Genomic DNA, 25,324 nt, shown 5'->3' with positions numbered 1-25,324 from the left:
TAATTATACCAATAGATATCCAAATAAAGATGTTATTACTGGTACAGTGGAGAGGGCTTTGAAACAACATTTGCACCTTCACGGTGTGAAATAAAATGTATAACGGTACAAATGAAATGTTACATAAACTATTAGAAATATAACAAAAGCATGGTCATCTTTGGATGCTGATATCACGTTACTTTTGAGGAGACACGGTCTGTTTAGGAGTGAGTGAAGTCAGTGGGTCCTGATCCCGGGTCGTAGGTCCAGCTCCAGGTTTTCCAGCGGCCTGAGTCTGTGTCTGGCAGCAGCGCAGCATGAAAGCAGTGGGAAACAGAAACACTATGGCTGCCACTCTGTCTCTTACTCAGGTAACACTGTCTTACAACTCTTATCTAACCACTGCAAACCTCTTTCTCACTGTTTTTTCCGCTGGATAAATCTCCCCACAGTGTTAGTGGAGGCCGGGCAGGCGGAGCAGCGTCTCGGTCGCGTCTGCTCTCGTCCTCTCTCTCCGTGAAGTTTAGTCCTGCTGTGACTGGGAAAAGTTTCTGCCTAATCTCTTTGGGGACTGCGTAAGGGCGTAGCTAGCTAGCATGCCTGCTAACCGCTAGTTAGTGTGCAGTGTTGGGCTGTTTTAGAGCCGCTGTGTCAAACTTCAGATAAACCCTGTAGCCTGACTTGGCTCGCTTTCGTTTTGTGTTTTGTGTCTGTACTATATAACCACGATTAGTGCTGGCTCGGTTTGCTGCAGCAGGCTAGTTGTTAACGCGAGACACCCATGTGTGTGTGTGTATGTGTGTGTGTCTCTATTGTGGCTTGACTGTCATATTTCTGCCAGTTTAACATTGTTTTTCCGCCTTTAATTAGTTAACCAAGTTACAGACATTAAACACGAGTAGTCTACGTGTTTTGTTTTGTTTTCTTCTGCTACCCACGTAGCCTGCTACATGGTTAGACTGACTAACCAACCTGTTTATGGCTATTATTAGAAGTAAACAGGCTCCACTTGACCCGGGTTAGTGTTTTTTACCTGTGACCTTTATGAAGTGGACAACAACAACTGTTAGCATCTTAGCTACAGTGGTGTAGTGTCCATAATGGGGGGAAAAGTGGGGCTTCAAATAGTGTTTATAGTTGTTTTGCAACCAATAAGAGGAAGTAAACTGGAGTTGTCACTTGACATCTCTGCTGTCACAAAATGCCTGTGTGTTGCTACTAGATGAGGTTAAGTATAAGTAACAGTTTTAGTGGAGATGGGGTTTGTTTTGCACAGTAAATAAGTAATGTAGCAGGTAGCAGCCAGGTTTAACAAGACACCTGAGCCACTGTTTCCTAAACAGCGGAGCAGACATCTCTGTCCCTCTCACATGGGCTTTAAAAACCTGACCTGAGTGTTGTTTGTTGTGGGGAGTTTGTTGTTTCAGACCCTCCACACACACACTCAGTCGCCTGCTGTCTGGTGTCGGTAGTGACATTAATGTGTGTTATACACCGGCCGGTGGATTAGGGGAGTTGAAATTTCTCGAACACACTAGAGTTGTTGCCCTGTGTCACCTCCTGCACTGTAATGTATCTTGCTATCTGCTGCAGTTTTTGTATGGGATAGCTGGGGCAATGATTGAGGGGTGTTTTTTCACTGCTCAATTAAAGAGTCACCAGCACAATGACCACAGTGTTGCAGCCGCCAACAGTTCCAGGCACACTATTGTGTGTCAGGGAGAGAGAGAGAGAGAGAGAAAAAAAATAGTTGCATTGGCCAGAGAAAGATAAGTGTGTGCGTGTGTGTGTGGACAGTTATCTCGCTGAAAACTGGCCGTTGACAGAGCTGACAAATTACTACACTGATCACAGCGCTGTGTTTTCCTTGTTCGTCTTCTTCGGTAGTGCATCAGTCTGAAACAAGACATCCCTCCTCTTTCTACATCTTTTCTCCTCTGGCCTTTTTTTGTTTTTCCACTAAATGTTGTATTTGCATCATGTCTCTGGAGAAATTCGGCAACAGTTTCGCCCCATATGGTTGAACGGCCACTCCCCGGTTGATTCATGCATGGTTCAAACAATTACCGTCGACTCCTTTCCTCTTTTACTGCACCTGTCAGTTTTTAAAAGCACAGCAACTGATTGTCAGTTTCAGCTATATGAAGAAGGAAATGCTGATTCGTTTCCTGTTAAGCCCGGCGGTGGACAATTGTATTAACGTAGGAAAGGGGGGTTGTTCAGGGAGGATATGACAGAAGGCCAAATTAGCTGCTGTCTGCGGAGTGACGCCCTGCTCTAACTGTCTAAAGATGACCATCATCAGCCTTGGGAAGTGTAGCCTGTATCCTGAAGTCATCTCTGCAATTCAGCACAAACCCTCTGTGTCACCCCTGACTCATATTGGTCCACTGTATGGTTTAACAGACTGTGCTTCTCTAGATAAACTCTTTTAGAAAGCAAATTTGCTGGTTTCACCACGTTTGCAGCTGTATATCTGTTGCTTTCCCTACTTTAAGTTGTAAATCAAATATATCAATGGGGGTTCAATTCTTCACCTCCAGCTCTGCCTTTGTGACATTTGAAAGCCTAAATGACTCATGGGTGAATTAAAAAAAATGACAGACTAGTCATCCCAGCAACAAGCAGTGTTACAATAGTGTCATGTCTTGGGTTGTCGCAATGCCTGAGTCAGCGTTCATGAGCTGTAGCTACATGTTGTGAGAAAAACCAAGCCACTCAATGGTGAAACAGGTCTTTTGAGAGCTGCTCTTTACAGACTGAGCTGAATGAATGAGATGCTGCATTCGTTTCCTCCTCGGAGCAGCAATTCAGCTCTTTTTAATGACAGAAGTGTCTGTGATGAGCATGAATAATATCTCAGAATATTTGTGCGTCTGCCTCCTCCTCCATCTGTAATTTTTCAATTTTGACAGCTGTCTCCGCTCAGTCGATGACCCACTTTCTTTAACCAGCAGACACTTGTTGATCATTTGAGTTTGTTCATTGAATCTGCAGAAATGAGAAATCTTTTCAACCGTGGGTTTGTTCTGTCTCAAGTTATTTTAAGTGTGACTTACAGGGCTTGATTTGAGGGATTTGACCCAAACGTGGCCGTTTGAGCACCAGATTACAGTTCTAGGAGCAGTGTCAAGAATATGGTGAACATCAGTTGTTCAAACTCTTCTTAATTTGTACGTGTTGTCTTCCTCAACAGCTCTCCAGTGGAAATCCCATCTATGACAAATACTATCGACAGGTACGCAAATCTATCTACCGATGTCCATGTTTAAGATGATTTCACTCACACTGCATTGTGCTTTAGATTGCTCTGGGTTAGAGAGATGACTGAAATACAAAAAAATAAACAAATACCTCAATTTGAAATATGTTTGTTTAACTGTAAAACCAGCTCTGTTTGCATTTATAAACGGTACTGGTGTAGTGAGCAGTGATCTCTCTGCTCTGCTATCAGGTCCTGTTTCTGTGTCCAGCAGAGGAAGTAACTTTATGAATTAATAATGCTTCCCTTTGCCCAATGTGTCAGGGGAGCTCACTGTGAGCCTCATGAAAGAGATCCAATAGCAAGCTAATAGACTACCAAGGAGAGATCTTTGGTTTATAATCAGTATTGATTCAAGGCCTGAGAGACTGCCCTATGCCACAGGGCACTTCTCACAGTTTTCATTTGTTCCTTATTTGCTTCTCTGTTTTTGCTTGAGGCTCAGAAAGCACCTAGAGCTTTCTCCAGCCCAAACACTGTGAATGTTTTGACCTACGTCATTTAACTCTAATAGAAAAGCTGTGTCTCTCAGTATCTGCCTTACTGATGTTGTGAAATGGGATAAGCTCTTAAGGCTGTATGTTTGGGTGTGTGTGTGTGTGTGTATGTTTGGGGTTTGCGTGTCTATGTCTCTGTGTGCAGGTTGATCCGACTGGCAGTGGGCGGGTGGCGGCATCTGACGCAGCTCTGTTCCTGAAGAGGTCGGGGTTGGCAGACCTGGTTTTGGGAAAGGTGAAAAAGACTCACATTATGGCAGAAGCAACGCCTCTCTGTTGTCTTGGCTCTCTAACATCGGTGATAATGTCTCCACAGATCTGGGATTTGGCAGACTCTGAACGTAAAGGTTGTCTCAATAAACAGGTACAGATGCCTTGTGGAGACGCATCACAGTGGATTTGGTCTTTTTATACGTGTTACGTTATAAGTGTGTTTGATTGCCAGGCTTACACACATTCTGCATCTGTGTTTCCCTCAGCAATTCTTCATTGCATTGCGGTTGGTGGCTTGTGCTCAAAATGGCCTGGAGGTGTCACTCAAGAGCCTTAATGTGGCTGTTCCTCCCCCCAAATTTGTAAGTCTACAATTATACACTTAAACACAGGCTCTGTCAATGATTTAAATGCTGCTGTTGATTATTTGACTTTATCTTTGGACAGAATATACAATGTACTCAGATGTGTTAGGATTAAATTCTTGTTTTTCCTCTGTCTCACTGCTGTCATGCTTAAATATATCACTTTGTATTCTGAATAATTTAAGTCTGGATATTCTCTAAGCTGCATGATTAACCGAGGTTTGCTGATCTCCAGCATGACACGAGCAGCCCACTGTTAGCAGGAGGAGTGGCTGTTGACATACCCTGGGTTGTCAAGGTAGGACACTGGCAAGTTTGTTATCTTTTAGTCGGATCTTTGTTTGTTTATATTTTGATGTCTTTGTCTTTCTCATAAGATGACCACATCAGGGGGAAAAAAAGTTGCATTCCTTCATGACAGTATGTGTCCATCGCAGAGGGGGAGCTTAAATGTTGTGCTTCTATGAAATGTAAAACAAGTCAGGTCAGGTCAGGCCACGTATGACGCAGAGATTTACCGTCATCCACTGTCAGTATGTTTGCTCTTAACCATTAACCAGAGATGCTGGTCAAAATTTAAAGGCATGTGTCCTATGTGTGAGACACACACAGTAAAGGAGTTATAATGATTTATTTTCACAGCTGACTTTTCACTGTCTCTGTGGCTTGTTGAACTTTGTGGAAGCATGTTACTGTATTGTTCTTCAACAAACATGTCCTTTTATGTTTTTATTAGATTTTTTTTTCTTTTTTACAGTAACTGCATCAGGAAATCATTGAGTTTGTATCCCCAGACTCTAATCTCATAATTTTGTCTTCCAGCCTGAGGAGAAGATGAAGTTCGACGCCATCTTTGACAGTCTGGGTCCAGTAGGAGGGATCTTAACAGGAGACAAGGTTAAGCCTGTCCTGCTTAACTCCAAACTGCCAGTGGACATCCTCGGCAGGGTATGATCCTTTTCGTATACATCTGTTTTAAAAGGTGGCAGACCTAAAGAGAGCAATCCTGTGTTTTGGAAAAATAACAGAGATGCACCATTAACAATTTGTGCAGGTGTATTTCATTTAAACATCCTATATCAAGTAGCAAATGCTGTTGTTGTTACACAAAATTGAAGGTAAAAGTTGAAATTTCAACAAATGAACCACTCAATGCAGGAAGTAAAAGACGGATGTGAAAATAAGAGTCAGTCGGGTAGAAAATAAAATCAGAGGAAGTGAGAATCTGCAGTGAGTCAGGGCTTTCAGGGACACTGCTTGTGAGTATCACAGTTTTGTAATGATGCATGCTTAATAATAATAATGTGTCTGTGTGTTGAAGGTCTGGGAACTCAGCGACCTTGACAGAGATGGCATGTTGGACAAAGATGAGTTTTCTGTGGTAAGATGTGACCTAATATCAGCGATAGAGAAAAGCACAGAGGTTACAGTTACAGTCTGCTCAGTTTCAGCTTCTGCTTTTATTTCAGTGTGAACCGTTCAGATATGAGCTGTGATCCCTCACTGTAATCCAGCATTGATCTCCAGAGCATCTGTTTTGATTTTAAAGTTTCTCAACGCATTTCTTACTTATGTGCTTGCTTATATACGTGTTATTGAATTATACATTATTTTTTTAATTTGATTTTATTTGATTTATTTAATTCTTGCTAGCAGTGGTACCAGAAGGACCCACTGAATTTTACATTAAAAAAAGAAAAAGAAAACTTGACAATAAATATTTAAAATGCGATCCAATCCAATCCAATGAATTCTTGGTACAGGTTGTGTAAATCGTTTCTTTAAATCGAGATGGAACAAATTCAGGACACATGGAAGAAGTGTGAAGTCTGAGTAACTTTATAATCTTGTCTTTTATCAGTGGTTTCTGTTGCCCTCTCCTAGGCCATGTATTTGGTGTACAGAGCTCTGGAGGGGGAGCCCGTTCCCATGTCCCTACCACCTCCCCTGGTTCCACCCTCCAAGAGGAAAAAACCCTCGGTGCCTCCCGTGATGCCCCTGTTACCCTCGCCCCCCTCCGTCAAAGACAGTCGCTCCTCCCACTCTGGCGCTAAGACCATGCCCCACCCCCCTAAACCCACCCCAGCTCCCGTCCCAACACCACCACCACCAGCACCAGCAGCTGTCCCTGTGAGTACAAGACCCATCTCTCCTGTGCATGTAGTACCTGCAAAGCTTTTGGATGTTTTACGTTTCACTGCGACATAGCTGCGACGACAAACATTTAAAATGATTTCAAACTGGCTAGCGCAGTGTGTTTTTCAAAAGAACAAGAGAGGGACTGTGAAGGTAAGTGACTTTTAAGTTTGAGTTAGTAATATGTCACCGTTATAGGTTGTGTGAAATCCCACTTGTGGTTATGAAATAAACACAGTGGTGGTCAAAAATCTGTTCTGTGCAGTGGGTGGTGTCACCGGCGGACAAAGTCAAGTACGATGAGCTGTTCATCAAGACAGACAGTGACATGGACGGTTTGGTGTCTGGACCCGAGGTCCGAGATATATTCCTCAAGACTGGGCTGCCGTCTGCCACGCTTGCACGAATCTGGTAAGAAACAAGAGCCAAGCTCCCTTTCACTCAGCTTACTGCACGATCCAGTTCTATAAAACACACACATTCAACTGGAGATGACAAACGCAACGGCACAAATGTAGACACAGAAATACATATTGTCGGATTTGCTGGTATTAAACTTTCATTTTATTTCATCTAAATTCATTCATTAAATAAACAGAAAACATCACTTACTGAATATGAAAGTGAAACATGTTATGAGTTGACCAAATAAAAATGAGATTGGTCCTTTGATTGCCAACATGCCCAATGCCTGTTGTTATTCAACTAAAAATAAAGAGAGAGAGAGATAGATGGATAATAAGTTCAGATTTCACTTCTGTGTGTGTGTGTGTGTGTTCGTTCACATGTGACCAGCAGACAATCACATCAGATTGATTTTTATCTTCACACGGCTGATTAGCTTCTGTCCTGTTGCGACTGTCCTGTGTGTCGGCCTCCATAACTGCTGAACATGACAGCAGCCAGGCAATCAAAAATAGTGTTTGCCTGAGGTATAAATCGTTATTCTCTTATGTAACCCGTGTCTGTTTGTTCTCAGGGAGCTTTGTGATATTGGAGACATCGGGAAACTGACCCGAGAGCAGTTTGCCCTGGCGCTTCATCTAATCAATCTGAAGCTGACCAAAGGCCTGGACCCTCCGCAGAGCCTCTCCCCAGAGATGATCCCTCCGTCTGACAGACAAAATATCAAACAGGTGAGTCACTCCGAGCATTCATGTCAGTGATAAAAAGTTGGGAATCTCTGGATAATAAGGACACCTCATTCAGAATGGATGTGTTCCTAATAATGAGGCTGATGGTGTAACCGGACATCAGACAAATAGTCCAGCTCATCGTAGCAATAGCACCAGTATCAGTTGTAACCAGAATAGCAAAGTTGATGTACCATAGGTTTAGTGAATATATCAACTTCATGTTTTGAATACTGCAGCCTGAAAGTACTTGTTTACATTATTTTTCAGTTTTTAAGCACAATAAATAGATTGTGATTTGCCTCGTGTTTGTTTTGTATATTACCATTTGAATTAAATCGCTTCTTTGTATTTTGAGATAAGTAAGATTCAGTTTGTTGTATTTTTGACTTGCATTTTTGTCTTTCTCCTGTTTGTGTGTTTTTTTGTTTTGTTTTTTTTAGCTTGCAGCTGTTTTGTCATTCCTTTCCTCTCTACACAGCATGTTGTCATATTTCCCTCAATGTTGCTCTTTACATTTTTTTTTCTTACATTTTGTCTACTTCACATGCAGTGGGACAAATCTGAGTGAGTGTGTGTTACCTGTGTTGACCTGGATGCATCTCATTACTTTTAACAAGCTACCTCTCTTCGTCATCCTTTTTTTCTTATTGGCTTTTTCACACTGTTCACTGTCAACAAACCTACATCACACTGATATTGGTATTTGTCCCTGACACTGACAAGAGCAGAGGTTGCTGTTAAAAGTATTCAGGACTCCACTGTCAGTACCTCATCTCACCTTGCACCTGTAGATGCAAAAAAAAAAAAAAAGCTGTGAAGTTAGTTTATCTGTACAGTATCACCACCCTTGAGCCTCTGTACTTCCCGTTGACTGCCACCACTGGCTTCCAGTGTAGTTGTCACAAAGCCATCAGTGTAGCTCTGTTGTTTATTTGTTTGTGCTGTGTTTTTTTTTTCACACTGTAATACATCCAAGATCCAAGAGTAATTCTGCTGTTTTTTCCTAGTGTTACAAAATGACTTTTTACTTTCCTCATGTGATCAGAGGTCATTCTTAGCCTAGAGTAGGTTGTAGTTAACCATCGTATTGTTACAGCTGTCTCTTGATCGTCCTCTGCCTTACTCCCTTTCCAGAACAACGTGGCAAACCTGGCAGCTGACTTTTCAGCCATCAAGGAGCTGGACTCTCTCAGCAACGAGATTGTTGAACTACAAAGGTAACATTTTGTTCTTCTTTTATTCTTAAACTGCTAAAACATCATGCATGCATGCTCGTGCTGAACCCACAGCGGTGCAGCTTATGGCACTGGTGGTGACAAGTTGTAGCATTAAGAGTAAAGTGAAGTTACAGTAGCTCAGTATCCTGTACCGACCAGCAGGAGACACTGTTTCCCTCAAACTGCGGATGTATTTGTGGCGGTTGAGTGGTGTAAGGCTGATAGGTCGTTGCTGATCAGTCTTTGGAAATCAATGACATCCAAGAGTAAGTGGGAAAAACAGATGATTATTAAATTGTAACTCAATTTTTTTATCTAACTTTATAAATGTAGATTATTGAGGCTACTTTGTTGAACTGCCCAAATATATTCTAAATATTTTTAAACACTGATGTGACCTAAACTTAATTGAATACTGGCTCTAGTAGACCCTAACCTACAGTGTAAGATTAAATCACTCTCACGATATCAGGCTCTCTTTGAACAGTCACCGGCAGCTTGAAAGAAAACGAATAAATAAACATTTGTGTTTGTGCTGCAGGGAATGAAACACAACAGATGGCCATAAAGCCGAGTTATGTAGCTGCTGTGTGACAGTGAGGTGGAGGATGGAGAGTGATGGACAGAATATGCCAGAGACAACACATTTGATGTTATCACCTCCTCTTCCCTTGTCTTGGTCTAAAACATCAAGCTAGATATATTTTTAATGTGAAGAAATTTCACCACCGATGTGTTTGTTCAACACTTAACTTCTGTATTTTCATTTGGAAAACAGTAAGTTAGACAGACAGCACCTGTTTTTACTCCACATCGTATTTATGTCTAAGTAGCAAATGTGGCATTTTCATTCTTCTGTTTCATTCAGGCTTTCCTCTGTGCTTTAAAAGTAGATGCAAATGTATGTATGCAAACTTTATGTATAATCTCAGTTGCCCTAAAGCAGTTATCGGTTGATACGGTTTTCGTTTTCATTTTCATAACTTACCTGAATTTAGCTTCCCTGTTCACGATAGCTGAGAGTGAGAAGTGAGAAAGGGGCCTTCCACCCCACCCCCACCTTTCTATACATACGCACACAGATGTGTAGACACACACACACATGCTGGACAGCTGTTCCGATGTAGGAAGCAGAGGAAAAGAAAGACGGAAAGTACTAGAAACTAATGACAGTCAGAGAGCTGAGCGTCAGACAGACGGCAGATCAAGAAGAAGGATGATTCATTTTTGTGATTGCTTCAAACTGTGGCAGCGCCCTCCTGCTCCACATGAGGAGGTCGGGGATGAGAAGGATGAGGATGGGTAAGAGGAGCTCAGCTGGAGTTGACTCATCTAGGTTTACTCGAGATGGATGTGCTGCTGTTACCAGGGGAGTTGTGATGTCACATTCGATGTGAGAGGAGAGCCATGTTTGAAAGTTTTGATGTTATTTTTAGTCGGTGCTGAAATGGATGGCATGGGATGAGTAGTTTTTAAGGCTGATGTTTGAATAGAAATGACAAGAGTGCTATGGTATGTGTCATCTCTACAGGACAAATGTGCATGAAGCTTATTAAAATTTTGCAACATTTACTTAACAGAGCTGAAACAATAATTCAAAATGTGTTATTTGGCTGTCATCTGAAAACATTAACCTCTTCCCTTCTGAGACTACTGAGCACATGTCAGCTATGTGAGAAAACAGGCTCTCAAATTTTATGAACAGATGCAGGGGGCTGATCAATATTGAACTGTCAATGATTAGCTGTGTGTTTTTCCACATGCGTTCAGTTTTACTGAGAGTCACATTTGTGTCAGTCATGATTTATATTTGGCATGGTGTTTCTCAATGTCATTGGTGCTCTACATTTTATAATGTAGTACATTTTTGTGATATAGCATATTAGGTAGCATACCATAGCTAATATAAGGGTATGAATGAATGTTATAAAATGAACCCCCATTTCTGTTACTTTTATTTGTTGCTAAAAAAATTCACTTTCAATTCAATTAAATGGTATATTCAGATATTGCAAATTAACTAAAATCACAGTATCAGTATGTTGATGGTAATACTGCGAGTGCGAATACAGTGCAACTTTGAATGGAATTTAATTTCACATATTTTTTGATTAACCTTTTCACATTAGTATTTATGAAAAATAAAATCCACTGTTCTCTTCTCTCTGTGGTTGGGAGGCTGGTGGATAAAATAGTGAAGTAGCGAGGATGAGCACACAGGCAGCATAAATCATCGATGTAATGTTTTGGCTCATCATCGCTCTCTTCCCTCCTCCCTCTCTCCCTCCCTTCATCCTCAAGGCAGCCATCTGCTTCTCACTCTTTATCTCTCACACATTTGACTGAGCGAGCACATGCTCAGTTTTTTCCAACACTCAGCCTCCCCACACTCACAGCGCTGTACATTTGCAGCCCTGAAGTCACCACACGCACTTTCTCTTCGTATCCTGTCACACCTTTACACGCACGCACACCTGCCATAGCCGCAGGCGGTCAAGCTGCTTTCCATACAGTGGAGTTGTGAGTTTAGGAGCATCATGGTTGTTCAGGGAGAGGAGGTGGTGGTGGTGGTTCAGGGGCCGGGTAAAGAAGGCACGGCGGAGAAGTGGCTGGGTGGGCTGGGAGCACCAGCTCTACCATCTTTGTCCTTGGTGGCTAAATACTCCTGTCTGTTGTGCTGGACCCCCAGAGAGAAGAGCACGGTGGAAGAGGAGATCAAGGAGAAGGAGGAGGCCATCAGAGAGCGCACCAGCGAAGTGCAGGTAAGGTGTCATTGTCTCTGTCATTGTCTGTGAGTTTGTGCCTGTTCCCAGAGCAGTGTTTATTGGCATTTGGCAGACATTGAGCAGATGTCTAAGAGGAAAACTGTATTGCTTTGTTGTCACAGTCAGTATCTTTCACAGAAACTTAAGTGTTTTTTTGCTACTTGAATAAAAAATCAGGTCAGATATAACAGAGTAAGAAATGTAGGTGCGTTGTTCACTCTGTGATGAATATACTGGCGGAGGAGATCAATAATACATTTGGCCAGCAGTCTCAGACGCTTGTTCAGAAGCACATTTACTCTTTCTCAGAGACGGGGAGGGTGGTGTCCTTGTGTAGGCGTGTCTGCCTCCTCTGAGCCTGAGAAATGGGCTCTATTTTTGGGAGCTGACGGTTTAAAGGGCCAGTCGGCTCGGCTTTTTTGAAATTCTGATGTGAGTCAGGGTCTCAGGGGAGTCTGGTGCTGATGCAGCTGAATTTCTTCGCTGCACTGCAAGGTAGCCTGGAGCGGATTCAGCTATTTATACTGTATTGTGTTTTTTAGATATTGTTTGCTGTGGTAGTCATGATTTCCCTCTGCCTCTGCTCTGACACCGTAACTCTTTCTGCAGTGTTTCTCAACGGGTGATAATGTGTTTGTTGCAGTTGCACTACCATCAGCTCCTACATCCACCAAAATGACATTAGTTTTACAAACTAAATCAAGGGACGTCACGTAATTCCTCCTGCATAAATGTTTATGCTCAAATGCATCATTTTGTATTACGTTTCATCTGCATTTGCAAATGTTGTTTTCTTGGGGGGGGGGTGTGTGTTGTGGTAAGTGTTGGGCTGCCCGCCCACACGTGTGTACAGGGGAACTGGTTCTGCTCCTCAAATACCATACATATTTTCTGGAACTTTTCTAGTTGCTGATATCAGGATACAGATGCTTCTTTTCCCCCCGGTTTATTCTCAGCTGCGACTACTCAGTGAATTTAATCCTATTATTTTTGAGCAGCTACATTATGAATTGTATTACATTTGAACCATTGTTAATCTACAATTGTTTCACCAATTGTGGAGGGGATCTTTGTTTTTTTGATAATATTTTCTCATTTTCATCTTCATATCGCAGCTGTTCAGTGACTATAGTGCAACCTGCCAAAAAGTTATTGTTCACATACTGGATCAGTGAAGCTGCTCAGCTGCAGCTGAAATGAATCTCACTGGCTTTATTCAGCTATTGAACCCATGAGTGTGAAATTCAAAGCGTCTGCCTTTTTTCACAGTTTGCCGTAGAGAAAAAAGGTAAAATGTGGGGAGACAGCAGTGATTGGTTTGTGTCCTTGCAGATCAGTAGACAACGAGAGACTACCAGAATGCCTCCAGTGGAGTTTGTCTCTTTCTGTTTGTTTTGTTTTGGAAAGGACACACAAAGACGTGCTTAATTCCTTGTCACCTCTTCCACTTTTTTTATCACTACAGGACTTACAAGATGACGTGGCGAAGGAGAGTGAGGAGCTGCAGCGGCTCCAGTCGCAGCGCCAGAAGGTCCAGGACGCCTTGGAGGAGCTGGACCAACAGAAAGGTTCACTGGAGGAGCAGCTAGGTCACATTCGCCAACAGACCAATCAGGAGACACAACTGGTAGGTCTAGATTTCTTTTGATGAAGTGACTCCCCTCCCACCTAGATCAATACTGGCAACTTTGTAAGTTGTGGAATTAGAGACCTGGTTGATAACTGGCAAAGAGCATCAGTAGTTTTTATTATAATTATATATTTTTGACTTTTTGCCTTTAATTGATAGTATAGAAGAGAGAGACATGCATTGGGGAGGCAGAGAGGGGGGAATGGGCCCCCCGAGTCGGGATTCGATCCAGAGCCAGCTGCAGTAAGGCTGCTCTTCCCACTGAGCTAAACAGCCCCCCCAATATCAATCGTTTTAATTGATTACTTATTCTAATCACATGACAATCAATGCCATGAGTGTTACGACTTCCAGACTTTTCATAGTCGTTACATCCGTTACAGATCTCGTCGCTGCAGTCGGAGCATGAGGAGCAGGAACAGAGGATATGTCAGTATGAGGAGGAGCTGGTTCAGGCTCGAGAGGAGCTCCTTGCTCTGCAGGAGGAGAGCAGGAGGCTACAGGAGAAAGTCCAGGCTGCTCAGGAGCAGCTGACGCCTCTGCAAGAGTCTGTGCGAGACTCCTTCACACAAGTTGCACAGGTTAGTCATGCACATAAACATTTATAAAATTCGGACATACATATTGTTTATCTTATGTAATTACTGCATCTCTCTGCTCTCTTAGGTTCAACAGAAGCTGAACGACCTGCAGGTGGAGGAGAGGTCAGTGACTGCCCAGCTCAGCTGGAAGAGAGCTCTGGAGGACAGCTCTCCTGTCATGGTCAACGGATCATCAGGCCCTGTAGCGGAGCTCCACCAGGCCGACCCCTTCCAGCAGGACCTCTTCCAGGAGGACCAGCCCACGGAGCTGCGGGTGGAAGAACCATCGGACGTCTCCAGTCTTCAGAATGAACATTCAGATCAAAAAGACAAAGAAGTCAATGAGAAAGAAGAGGAAGAAGAGAAGGAGGTTGAGAGTCCAACTTCTTCAGAGGAGGAAAAGCAGAAGCCTGATGCCTTGGATGATCTCTATACTAGTTTAGCCTCCGCTGATATGTACAATAGTCTGGCGACCCTCGCCAAGCCACGGGACAACACTGTTAAGGTAATAGATAGACTTTTTTCCATCGTCAGTCCTTTTAATGATGTTAATCCTTACAAATCCTTACAAATCCTTTTTTTTGCTGATCTTACATATGACAGTGATATTATAAAAACATCACATTACCATATGAATATAAGCACTCACCAAGCATGCAGGGACAGTGGATTAAATTTGTATTTGGTGTAATCATAGCTTTATAAGAAAACAAGAATTGTACCATATACAAAATATGCATTTATGTAATATTAAAAATTTGAGCTTATTCTTGATTTCCTCTCATGTCCTCAGGAGCACAATAGTCCTCCCGTCTCCTCAGAGGTTGCAGATGATGCAGATGAGTCGTCTAAAGAAAGCCCACCAGAGGTGTGTAACCATGTGTTCCTACTTCCCTAAATGACTCTAGGTTGTCATTTGGATAGACAGCTCATTTTTCACCATTATTATTGGTGCAGTATCCCTGCGTCAGGGTGTTTACACAAAACACAGGCTTCAGATGTCGACCATGTTCTCCACCGCTGCACCTACACACTGTTACACTGACACAGCAAAATAAAAACACAGACCGTCTTCTTGTGATGGGATCACTCCAACCATGATACCTGTGAACATACTGACACTCCAACCCATGAATACTGTGTAGTAATGACTATATCTATATCTAATATACTATACAGTGTTCATATAATTTACTGTAGTGGGCAACCCAGTGATTTGAACCCTATAACTGCTTGACAGGTTGCATCACCCGAGCAAGAGAGTAAAGAGGAGCCAGCAGAGTCCCCAGAAACCACCACCACCGTGTTACCAGCCGGCCCCAAGCCGCCACAGACCAGCCCCCCACCCCTACCCGAGATGGACTTCTTCCACTCAGACCCCTTTACTGACCGTAAGTCCAGACAAGCAGATTAACTTCAGTGAAGAGTGTACTTTTCAGTTTAATATTGAATAATCAAGTTGACCAGTGACAAAAGCTTTTAAAATGTCATCACTGTCGGACTGTAGATGATTTTTTCTTTTTTTTTCCTTTCGTAGACGATCCTTTCAAAGATGATCCATTTGGAAAAACTGATACCGCAGGTAAATTTCTGCAGTCTTAGCGCTACTAGGAAATGAATATCTTTAAACATCTATCTGCTGTATTCAGTGTTTCGTCTCCAAAGTGGGCGCTGACGCTGATTTATCAAATGTTGATGCTCTGCTTCTGTTTGGTTTATTCAGATCCATTTGGAGGAGATCCGTTTAAAGGGTCAGATCCTTTTGCTGCAGACTCTTTCTTCACGCAACCCTCAAGCGCCCCCTTTATCGCGGAGGACCCTTTCTCTGCCTCAGCCGACCCATTTGGTACCACTACTGGCATGCCAGAACCAGACCTGTTTGCAGGCAAAGTGAATGAAGCAGCTGCTGCACCAGCGGCAGGTCCCGATCCCTTTACCTCCAAACCTACTAATCCACCTTCAGCCGCCAAGGATCCATTCAGCTCCTCAGAGAACGACGTGGCCGAGTCCGACCCATTCGCAGGAAAAGTCAACGCCATGACGGAGGCCGATCCGTTTGGCTCTCAGGACGGAGGGACGGATCCCTTCAGCTGCTCAGCAGCCAGCTCTGATCTGGCAGTGGTGAGGAATTATTCTGTTACAACCGGTCACAGTGTACTCAATCAAAGGGAGGGTTTTTGTGTATTGTTGATTTAAGAAGATTTTAAGACAAAAATTGAATGTCAGTCTTTTTTTATGATGCTGGTAAAGGTTTCTTATACACATGGTAGTTGTTTGTTGGCCCAGAGTTTTAATTGTAGCCACTGGACAAAGTGATCATTTTTCGAGATCCATTCAAACTTAGATTTTATGTTGTCAAATTCTGATTTAAAAATATATATATTTAGGGAGATCTCCTGGCAGATATTGATGATACTTCTATGATATATATAAATATGTTTTCATTAGTGAATAATCAGCTGAGACCTGAGCCCATAATATCTACATACGGGGTGGGACTGTCATGTAGCCCTGAACTGACGAACCAAACAAAGGAGCTCAAACAGGACTTACTCAGTTTATGTTACCCAAAGGCCACATACAGCAACTCCTCCCACGCACTTGGAAAAGGGAGCAGTGAGGGGAGGGGTACTCTAGCAGCTGCAATCTGCCACATCACCCCTAGATGCCACCAAATCCTTTTCCAACTCTGGTCCTTTACTGTTTGAATTTTAAGCAGTGTAGAGTGTTACAAAATTATTGTATTGAAATGACAGGAAGTAATAACTTAAAACTAATTCAAATACTAATACTTTCTTATTAGTATTCATAGTATTATAGTAGCCATGGTGCAGGGCACTGTGTTTAATTCATTTTAATGTGTTTGTTTTTATATTTCTTGAAAGTGATATACTACATTTAATCAAGTCCATATGGATTGACTGTAAAACAAGACAAAATAAGATAAATACTGTGGTTTAGAGTAAGTGCGATGACTCATGTGATTTTATTTTTGTATGATGTACATAAATGTTTTATATCCTAATTTTAGAAGGACACTGCAGCGACCAATGACCCGTTTGCTCCAGGTGGTACTACAGTGAGCGCCAGCTCAGATGCAGGTATGACTTGAAGCGAGCCACCATCATCTGGGGTTAGAGGCTACTGCAGCTGTGCAAAATTTAAAAAGAAACAAAATAAAATGGGAAACACATTACATTTGCAGTGTCTATGTGAGTGTTTTCAGATTTATACACTCGCTCACTTTGTGCTTATGTGTTTCAGATCCGTTTGCTGCTGTGTTCGGTAATGAATCATTTGGTGGAGGCTTTGCAGACTTCAGTGCCTTGACAAAGGTAATTTTCACACCAGTGGAGTTGGTCACATCCTGTATTTCACATGTGCGGTGCTGAAATCACTACATGATACAGAAACAAGAAATATATCATTAAGTACCTGGTAAATGGGTGAGTAGACCCCTACGACAGCACCCTACACAACTCTCCATTGCCGTAAAACCACAACATGAATTGACTCGAGCTGGAAGAGCGTGTGAGTTGGTGAGTGTGTTGTGGTTTCTGGGAGGAAACAGTTGGTGGAAACATTTTCCTCAGCCTATCATTCATTTCACAACATGTGCAACAATATGCCATGTGTAATATATTAAATGACTGGAAATACCACAGGAGGAGTGACATCCGTGCTCTGCAAAATGCTATATCAACACATTATTCTAACTATTTATGAAGTTGTGTCAAGATTATTTTTGCATTTTACTTCCGAAACACAAAAAAGCTCTCTGTAAATATGCCCTGAAGTGACTGTATGGTTCGGTCTCAGACATGTGGTAAAATATGCTCATAAACGATGTGAGTCATAATGTGTTTTGCCTCCACACTGGTGACAGATGTGGCCAGAGGCATCGTGTTGGTTCAACGTCTGTGACCTCACAAATCACATTTTTGGCCACAGCTCAAGAGGTTGTGAGCTAATTATGACCAAGGGGGCAGTTGTCGGTCTGAGAAGTGAAGCTCACTTCCGCATTCAAAAAGCTGCAATCCCCCCGGCTGTCGCTGGGGGCTGGCTCCAGAAGGGAGCAACTCCAATCGAGCCCCATGTTAAAATAGCCGATTTTACAGCTTAAAAAAACTTATTTACAGCCTGGTACATTTTATTTTTTTGGTCTCAATCGATAGTTTCTACCCCCGCACACACTCTGAGGGGGGTGAATTTTTTTTAAACTCTACCGTTTTACTATTATTAGGGTTAAAGTTCTGGCCAATCAGGGCGCAGAACCGTTGAGTGACAGGTCCGGCGACCGCTGCTACGAGGCCAGTGGGCGGGCTCTCGGCCGGCCAACGGCCGCACCGCTCCAAATATGGCAAGTAGAATCCAACATGGCGCGGTTCTAACCCCCGTAGTAGCGGCACAAAACAGACTCCCCAAAACCAATGGGTGACGTCACGGACGCTACGTCCATTCTTTTTACAGTCTATGATTATGACACAAATACACACGGGACAAAAATGATGAAATTCCATTTCATATCCCAAAGGTCGGCTTCTCTGTGACATGATAATGTTCTGCGAAAATATGTGTGGCCATAATTCCTTGCAACTCAGGATTGTGAGTGTATGTCATGCACCTTGAGCAGCTGGGCAGGTTCATTAGTAATTGTGGTTTTTACAAACATGGATTTGATTTTCTGTGAACCGTCTTGTTTCAGTCGAACGGCGCTGACCAGTTTGGCATCAACAATAAGAACCTGTTCCAGGAAGACGGTCAGTCCGCCAGCCCTGATGTGCCCCCTGCCCTGCCCCCAAAAACTGGTACGCCAACTAGACCACCCCCTCCACCCCCAGGTGAGTACCTACTTTCTACTTCGATATTCACTGTATAATCACTCAGTTGATTGTTAGTTGTTTTTTTCCTACTTATTTTTTCGTTATTATTTAATTGTTCCTTATTTTATTTTATTAATTTGTAATTTGGTTTTTGATTATGTTCTTCATGGGTGAGGTTTTCATATAAGCCCTTTCGGGTTTCATACCTCCCCTTTGCACATCCCAATCATAACAATTGTTCATACTATTTTAAATGATATTTATGTGCAAAAAAAAAAAAAAATTGCATATAATCTCAACTGGTGGCAAAAGTGTCATGATCAGACCTGTCTGTATTCATCTGCCTGTCCTTTGTGCCTCACCCGTCCAGGTAAGAAATCGTCCATCTCCAGAACAGACTCCTCCGAGTCATTCCATCGACGAGGGCACTTCCTCCCGCAGCTTTCAGGAGACTTCTCCTCCACTTCCTCCTCGCCTTCCCTGCCTGCCAAGGATCCCATAGCCGACCCCTTCGCCCCCTCCTCCCCTCCTCGTCACAACGTACGGGAAGCTGACCGATTTGCCAGCTTTGACAAAGTGAGCACCTCCCTCTCGCCCTCTCCCTCACCTCTACCTGACTCTCAGTAGACATCCCCTCTTCTCTCATTTTTCCTGCTATTAAATCACATCTGGTTGTTCAGTCGGGTAACAACCACCAAGCAAATCAGGCCAGCTCTAAAAGTCGCTCCATCCACTGCCAGTGAAAAGTCCCAAAGAAGTGAACTAATGCGCAGTTTCTTGATACTACATTTGTTTATTTGATAACTTGATTTTCTTTACTAAAGCTGATGCCAGCTATTAAATCTGTTCTTTTGGGGGTTGTTTTTCTCACGTTAAGTAATGCTGCTGTGTTATATTCTAGCTCTTAATAGTGAATGCTATATTTCCTTGCCTTGTAAAAAATCTTGACACTTGAAATTATTTTTTTGTTACTGATTCAGAATCGGATTGCACTTAATTGAAGCCCTATGATTGAGGTTGCACTGTGTTACTTCATGAAGAAATGTACAGAAATGTCATTATAGAAACTATAGATATAAATTTATCAACTTTGTAACATATTAGTAGCTACAGACACAAGCTCTGGCATAAGTTAAATACAGAATATCTATATTTATGATACCAAATCCCTCGTAATGGTTGGCAGTGAATGGAGAGATGAGAGGCTGCTTGGATTTGGCTTCATTCACCATCCCAACTCAGCACACTGACACTACATCCTGTGCACTTGAATGTGTGGGTAAAAAAACATTTTTTATATATTCTAAAATATTATGTTAATGGATAGTTTTTAACACCGACTGAGTGAGACTAAATAAAGAGAGTAAATTTTAAATTGCCACTGGTGTGAACTGGTTGTTCTGGCTCTCACCAGTATCTGGGCACAACTGTGAGGTGTTACATCGGCAGACGCTGACTGAGAAGAAGTAGTGTCTGCTGCATATTTAAGACTGAAAACTTGAAGCAGGCATTATTTTACAAACTCATTGACAAAATTGGTTCCATAAAAAATCTTTAACACCTAGGCTAGAATATACATTTTTCATTCTCCATTTAATAAATTCCTCTCACAAATAACAGAATACTTATTGTAATGGTCCATTAAATGATTTAAAAAGACAAGGTAGATATGTTAAAATTCTGTCAGCTCTTGCCTTTGTAATGCTGCACAGATATGTACTGTCACGCTGTGACTCTGGGATGAATGACGTAGCAGAAGACATTGTTGATTCTCGTGCCTCCTCCGTCACATGACTGCACCTGCATGTCCCTGTTGAACCCTGACCTGCACGCACTAACTGTGTGTTTGATCAGCTAGCTCTCATTCACTCATACCATTGCCTCTGCCATTCCTCAAATCAGTGTTTTTTTTCCCTTTACTCATGCCGCTATTTATAAACCATGCATTTATCCATGCATCTCTCTATCATACATCTGTTCATCCGTTCTTCCCTTCGTTTACCAGCCCTTGTCTAGTTAACAGTGTGTTGTGGAGAAACAGATCGGCTGTATTCTCTCTCTCTGTCTCTCTTTCTTTACACCTCTGTCAAATAAGTTAAATAAAGAGTTGACTGAAGGGCACCATCTCTGACTTCTATGTGCATCCATCATATCACTTTCTGAGCTTTAAAGGACCAAAAGATTTTTACAATTTCATTCAGCTGTGACCATCCCTCAGATTATCGTTCACTATTTTTTTTTCAAAGCCTGCTCTAAATTGTATTTCCTTTCAAGCAGCCCTTATTAGATTTTCTAACTAATCACATTGATGAGGGTAGATACTGTATGTTATCAATCCATGTGTGAAACTTATCGCTAGATGGAAAGCAGACAAAAGCTTTTTAATAATCTATATTGTGTACTTTGGAAAATGTTTGTCAGTATTGTAAATTTCAAGGATCTGCACTAAGTTGCAAAAACGACCTCAACAGTCCTTTCAAGTGTTGACACAATTTCTGTCCAATAAATTAAGTAACTGTAAGTAAAAGATAAAAATGACCAGATAACAAACAAGAAGGACTGTCATCAAATTTCAGGAATAAAAAGCATTTTTTCCTTCTAAGTGCTTCATTAATGTCTGATTTTATTTCTATTTAAAGGCAGCAGTGAGATGTTTCCTCTAAAAGTGATGCGTGCATGTCCTCTACTGAATCCATTCATTTTTTTCTCATCATCATGCATGTTTTGCATTCTGCATCCTGAAATAGTCATCGTCGTCGTTGCTTAATTTCCTTTGCATGGGTGAAAGCACACATGTCTCTGTCTGTCATTCAGTGTGAATAATGACGACGCCTGGTCTGTAATGTTCAACCAGTGTGGTGAGTTCCCTGCTTGAGGGAAAATGATCAGACTCGCATTTATCCCCCATTGTCCATCAGACCTCATGCTTTTTCCTCCCACTCACATGCCTCCAGTCAGTTTGTTTTGTCACATGTCTGAACGCCCAAAGGCTGTCGCTGTGCTCATGGTCATCTCTGATCCAGGAGCCATGTTGTGTGTTGTTCATGGTCAATTCAGGCGGTGCAGTACATTATGTTACAATTCTCAATTTATCAAATATCTCAATCGGGGGCGGTGTTTAGCTCAGTTGGTAGAGCACCTGCCCCATGTGTTGAGGTTCGAATCCCGCGTCGAGCGGCCTTATCCTGCGTGTCAGCCCCCCCCCCCCCCCCCCCCCCCCCCCCCGCCTTCCATTTCCTGTCTCTCAACTCACCTGTAAAAAGGGGAAAAAGCCCCAAAAATATACTTAAAAAATAAATAAATAAGTAAATATCTCAATCAAATATGATTGAAAATATGTTTATTGTGTGTTAATGCTAAAAAAAACTGATACATGCACAGCATTCCCAACTAATCTTTTATATATTTAGATCTGCTAATGCTCCCACATTGTTATTTAAAAAAAATGCTCCCAATCAGTAACACTGAAATCATCAGTCTCTTTATGAAGCTCATGCTGATGTGTGTTGTGCTCTTCGTATTATCCGCAGTTACAGAATCTAAGAGCCCGTTTTCATCAATAAGAATGTGTTAACGGCGTAAATGTGTGTGTTTGTGTGTCTCCTCTCTTTTGCACTTGTGTATTCTTTCCTTCTGTATGTGTGTGTGTGTTTGTGTGTGTGTGTTTCTGTTTGTTTTCTGTGTTCATGGAGCAGTATCCAACAGAGGAAGACATGATAGAGTGGGCAAAGCGCGAGAGCGAGCGAGAGGAAAAGGAGCGGCTCGCCAGGCTCACCCAGCAGGAACAAGAAGACCTGGAGCTGGCCATCGCCCTCAGCAAGTCTGAACTCTCCTGAGGACCTTGTTTCCCCCACCACCTCCTCCTCCTCCTCCTCTTCCTCCATTTCCTCCCCTCCTCCACTGGCCTGGCCCGGCCCAGCTCGGCAAGGGGTTGGCTCACCACGGCACGGCACGGCACAGCCTGGCCCAGCCCAGCCCAGCCCAGAAAGCACCAAAGCAAAGTGGGGACTGTATAGGACTGACTCAGCAGCACCTGCTGACCCCCATGAAGACACTCTCAGAATAAACCCATCTCTGAATATTTCAGCTCCCTCCCACCCCTCACCCTTCAAGACTGTTGTTCACTGGTCACTGGCGTCGCAGTATTGTGTGTTCTTCCATCCTGCTTGGTCTCTGCGTTTGTTTGGAGGAGAGGATCGGGAAAGAGTGTATGGATTGTTGAAATGAAATGCAGTGAATATGGATTTAGAGAGTGTCAAGTGATTTTCAACACCAGGCTACAAAAGCCACGTTAACTCTCCAGAATGTAATTTATTTAAAACTAGGTTGAAATGGCCTTGTCTCTTATCCACTAACCAGACTCACTACACTTTATTTAGTCTCTAAATCTCTCTAGCTTCTGAATTCATGTTGAAGATTTGATGAGATTTTATTAGTGAATGACAGACAGGCCAAAAATGCCCATGTTTTCTTCCAGCACACACATAAATGTGAGATTTTTGAGGTGCTGTAACAAAAATCTAGTCATGTACCTAATATTGTCCTTCTCAAAAAGAGGGACCATGTACGATAGCAGAGAGCCTGTGAGATTTTCCTTTTTTCCTTTTTTCTATTTTCTATTTCAGGACAGTGTGACAGGATTCAACATTTTTTCATGTTAAACTGGAAGTTACCAGTCCTCCGATATGTGAAATGCATGTGCAAATTTATACTTAAAATGGAACAAATCCATCACTGCTGCCTCACTCGGCTTCACCATGCTTGAACTTCCTTTGAATTGAAATAGTGCATCTCTTCTGTCTGTGGTAGAAAGTTTATTTTGTTTGGGAGACACTGAAAGGAGTGAAACTACATCCATGACATTTCATGACTACGTATTAGTTTGCAATAATTTCAAGGCACACTACGACAGATTGCACAAAATGAGAGTAAAACCTTTGATTTGACTTTGAGTTAATGCAGATTTCAAATTGTTGTTTTCGTCACCTAAAGCATTATGAGCTTTGACTTGGTATGAAGGTCTCATTTCTAGGCGGTAGTATCTGAGATGTTGTATAAATGTGAGATGAAAGAATGTTATTGTGTGCTGAAATGTGGCAGAGAAAGTGCCGAGTCAGGACACGGACAGTTATAGATGAGTTCAGAAGTTGTACCTGGATTGTCACTGATGAATCTGTGTTGAACAGGAAGTGGACCCACTTTTCTCCTCCCTTTTAATCACATGTTGAACAAACAATGTTAAACAGCATCGTTAAGACCTGGTTTTATCCGCACAGAGATCCTGATTCCTGGGAGGTCAGAGGTCGGGGATCAGGCACAGAACAGTTTCCCTAAAACAGTGTCTTCCTCAGTCACCAGCATGGATGTTGGCTCGGTGACTTTTCTTTTTTTTTCCAATGACAGAAATGTATTAAAAATGTCCTAATGTAGTGAACGTCCATGTCACAAAATTTCACACCAGGCTCCATGTTAAAGTGTGCTACTGTTGGTGCTTCTTTTGTTACCATTTCTATGGACTTTTTTTTAGTTTTTCCGGGACGTCTTCCAGGAGATGCTTCCTCTCTCTGCAGAGGCCAAACTGGATTTTCAAAGTCTTACACAAAGTCAGTAAAAAAAAATGGATCTGTGTCTCTGCGTTTTGGTGGAGCACTTCTTTCTGTGCACGTCGGGCTGTGTGGTTATTTAACTTGCAAAAAAGGCTGCTGTTGCACTGTCATTCTAGGGAATTGACTGCACAACACTTGAGGTCTCTCTCTTTTTTTTCTGTTTCTGTGTCGAGTGAGCAGTGTCATCTAGTTCCCTCTTCTCATGTTTAACCAGTTTACTGTCTGTGGTTGATGCAGCACTTCCTACTGAGCGCAGTCTCTTGTATTGCAGTCCTTGTGTCTCCAGGAGAGCAAACTCGCCCTCTCTTCTCTGTGCTACATTTAATAGTTTGTTCTCTCGCAGTTGAAGGCCGCCAGACACAGTACTGTCATTTGTACAGACCTTGAATTTTACAAATTAAGAACCACTTATGTTTCTAGGCTTACCCATAAAAGCTTTTTAAAACTCAAGCTAATTGTATTTTATTTTGTATTTTCTAACGTGTAATAAAAAATCATTATTGGGAGGTTTGGCCAGAATATGTAATGCATTTAATTGAAACAGAATAAATATTAAACATGTAGTTTTGCAGTTTGTGCATTTCTTTGTCTTTGTGCATTTCCTTTTCTTTGTTGTTACATTGATGTTTTTGTCTTCAACAGACTACACAGACAGCTGTTGCGAAAATGCCATTACAAAATAATACTGCAAATTACAAATGCTCTGCCTCGAGAATTAACTCAAAAGAGGACATACATTTCAAGTACAGCTTTTATGCTTTATTTGTACATCATGACTGAAAGTCAGAATAACAGTTTTAATGATTTTGTTTCTAATTGCCATTTACAAGTTCCACAACTTGGAAGTGCAATACGAAATCACTGGGATGCCCTTTTAGGAACAAATAGCAAAGTGTTATCAACAAAATACTGAATTTTAAGCACCAAAATAAAAATGGTCAATATGTAGAACTGCCCTTTTCAGAATGGTTTGATTGATAGAGAGAGAAGAGAGAGACAGATAATATTTTTTCCAGTGTATAATTCTTTGGGTAAATAAAAAGTTCATCTTTATTTTGGATGCAGCAACTAGCACAATGTCTTAACCACAATGTTTATTGAGTAGCTGCTC

At 42.0% G+C, this 25,324-nt stretch overlaps 1 protein-coding gene across 1 annotated transcript; it reads left to right on the top strand.

The window, feature by feature from the left end:
• Nucleotides 1–253: 253 nt before the first annotated feature.
• eps15 (epidermal growth factor receptor pathway substrate 15) lies at nucleotides 254–24,776 on the top strand. The gene is made up of 25 exons (XM_083970599.1): nucleotides 254–353; nucleotides 3,179–3,220; nucleotides 3,887–3,976; nucleotides 4,058–4,105; nucleotides 4,221–4,316; nucleotides 4,555–4,617; nucleotides 5,142–5,267; nucleotides 5,641–5,700; nucleotides 6,204–6,449; nucleotides 6,721–6,866; nucleotides 7,435–7,591; nucleotides 8,726–8,808; nucleotides 11,498–11,570; nucleotides 13,039–13,200; nucleotides 13,587–13,784; nucleotides 13,870–14,289; nucleotides 14,578–14,652; nucleotides 15,025–15,175; nucleotides 15,322–15,366; nucleotides 15,508–15,905; nucleotides 16,816–16,885; nucleotides 17,049–17,119; nucleotides 18,490–18,625; nucleotides 18,978–19,183; nucleotides 22,303–24,776. Exons 1-25 carry the CDS (start codon nucleotides 300–302, stop codon nucleotides 22,441–22,443), a joined length of 3,357 nt encoding a protein of 1,118 aa, XP_083826725.1. The 5' UTR covers nucleotides 254–299; the 3' UTR covers nucleotides 22,444–24,776.
• The last annotated feature ends 548 nt before the right edge of the window (nucleotides 24,777–25,324 follow it).

Source organism: Trachurus trachurus, assembly GCF_905171665.1.
Source record: "Trachurus trachurus genome assembly, chromosome: 4".
Classification (NCBI taxonomy): Eukaryota; Metazoa; Chordata; class Actinopteri; order Carangiformes; family Carangidae; genus Trachurus; species Trachurus trachurus.
Note: the sequence above shows the minus strand (reverse complement) of the source record. Positions and strands in the feature narration are given on the sequence as shown.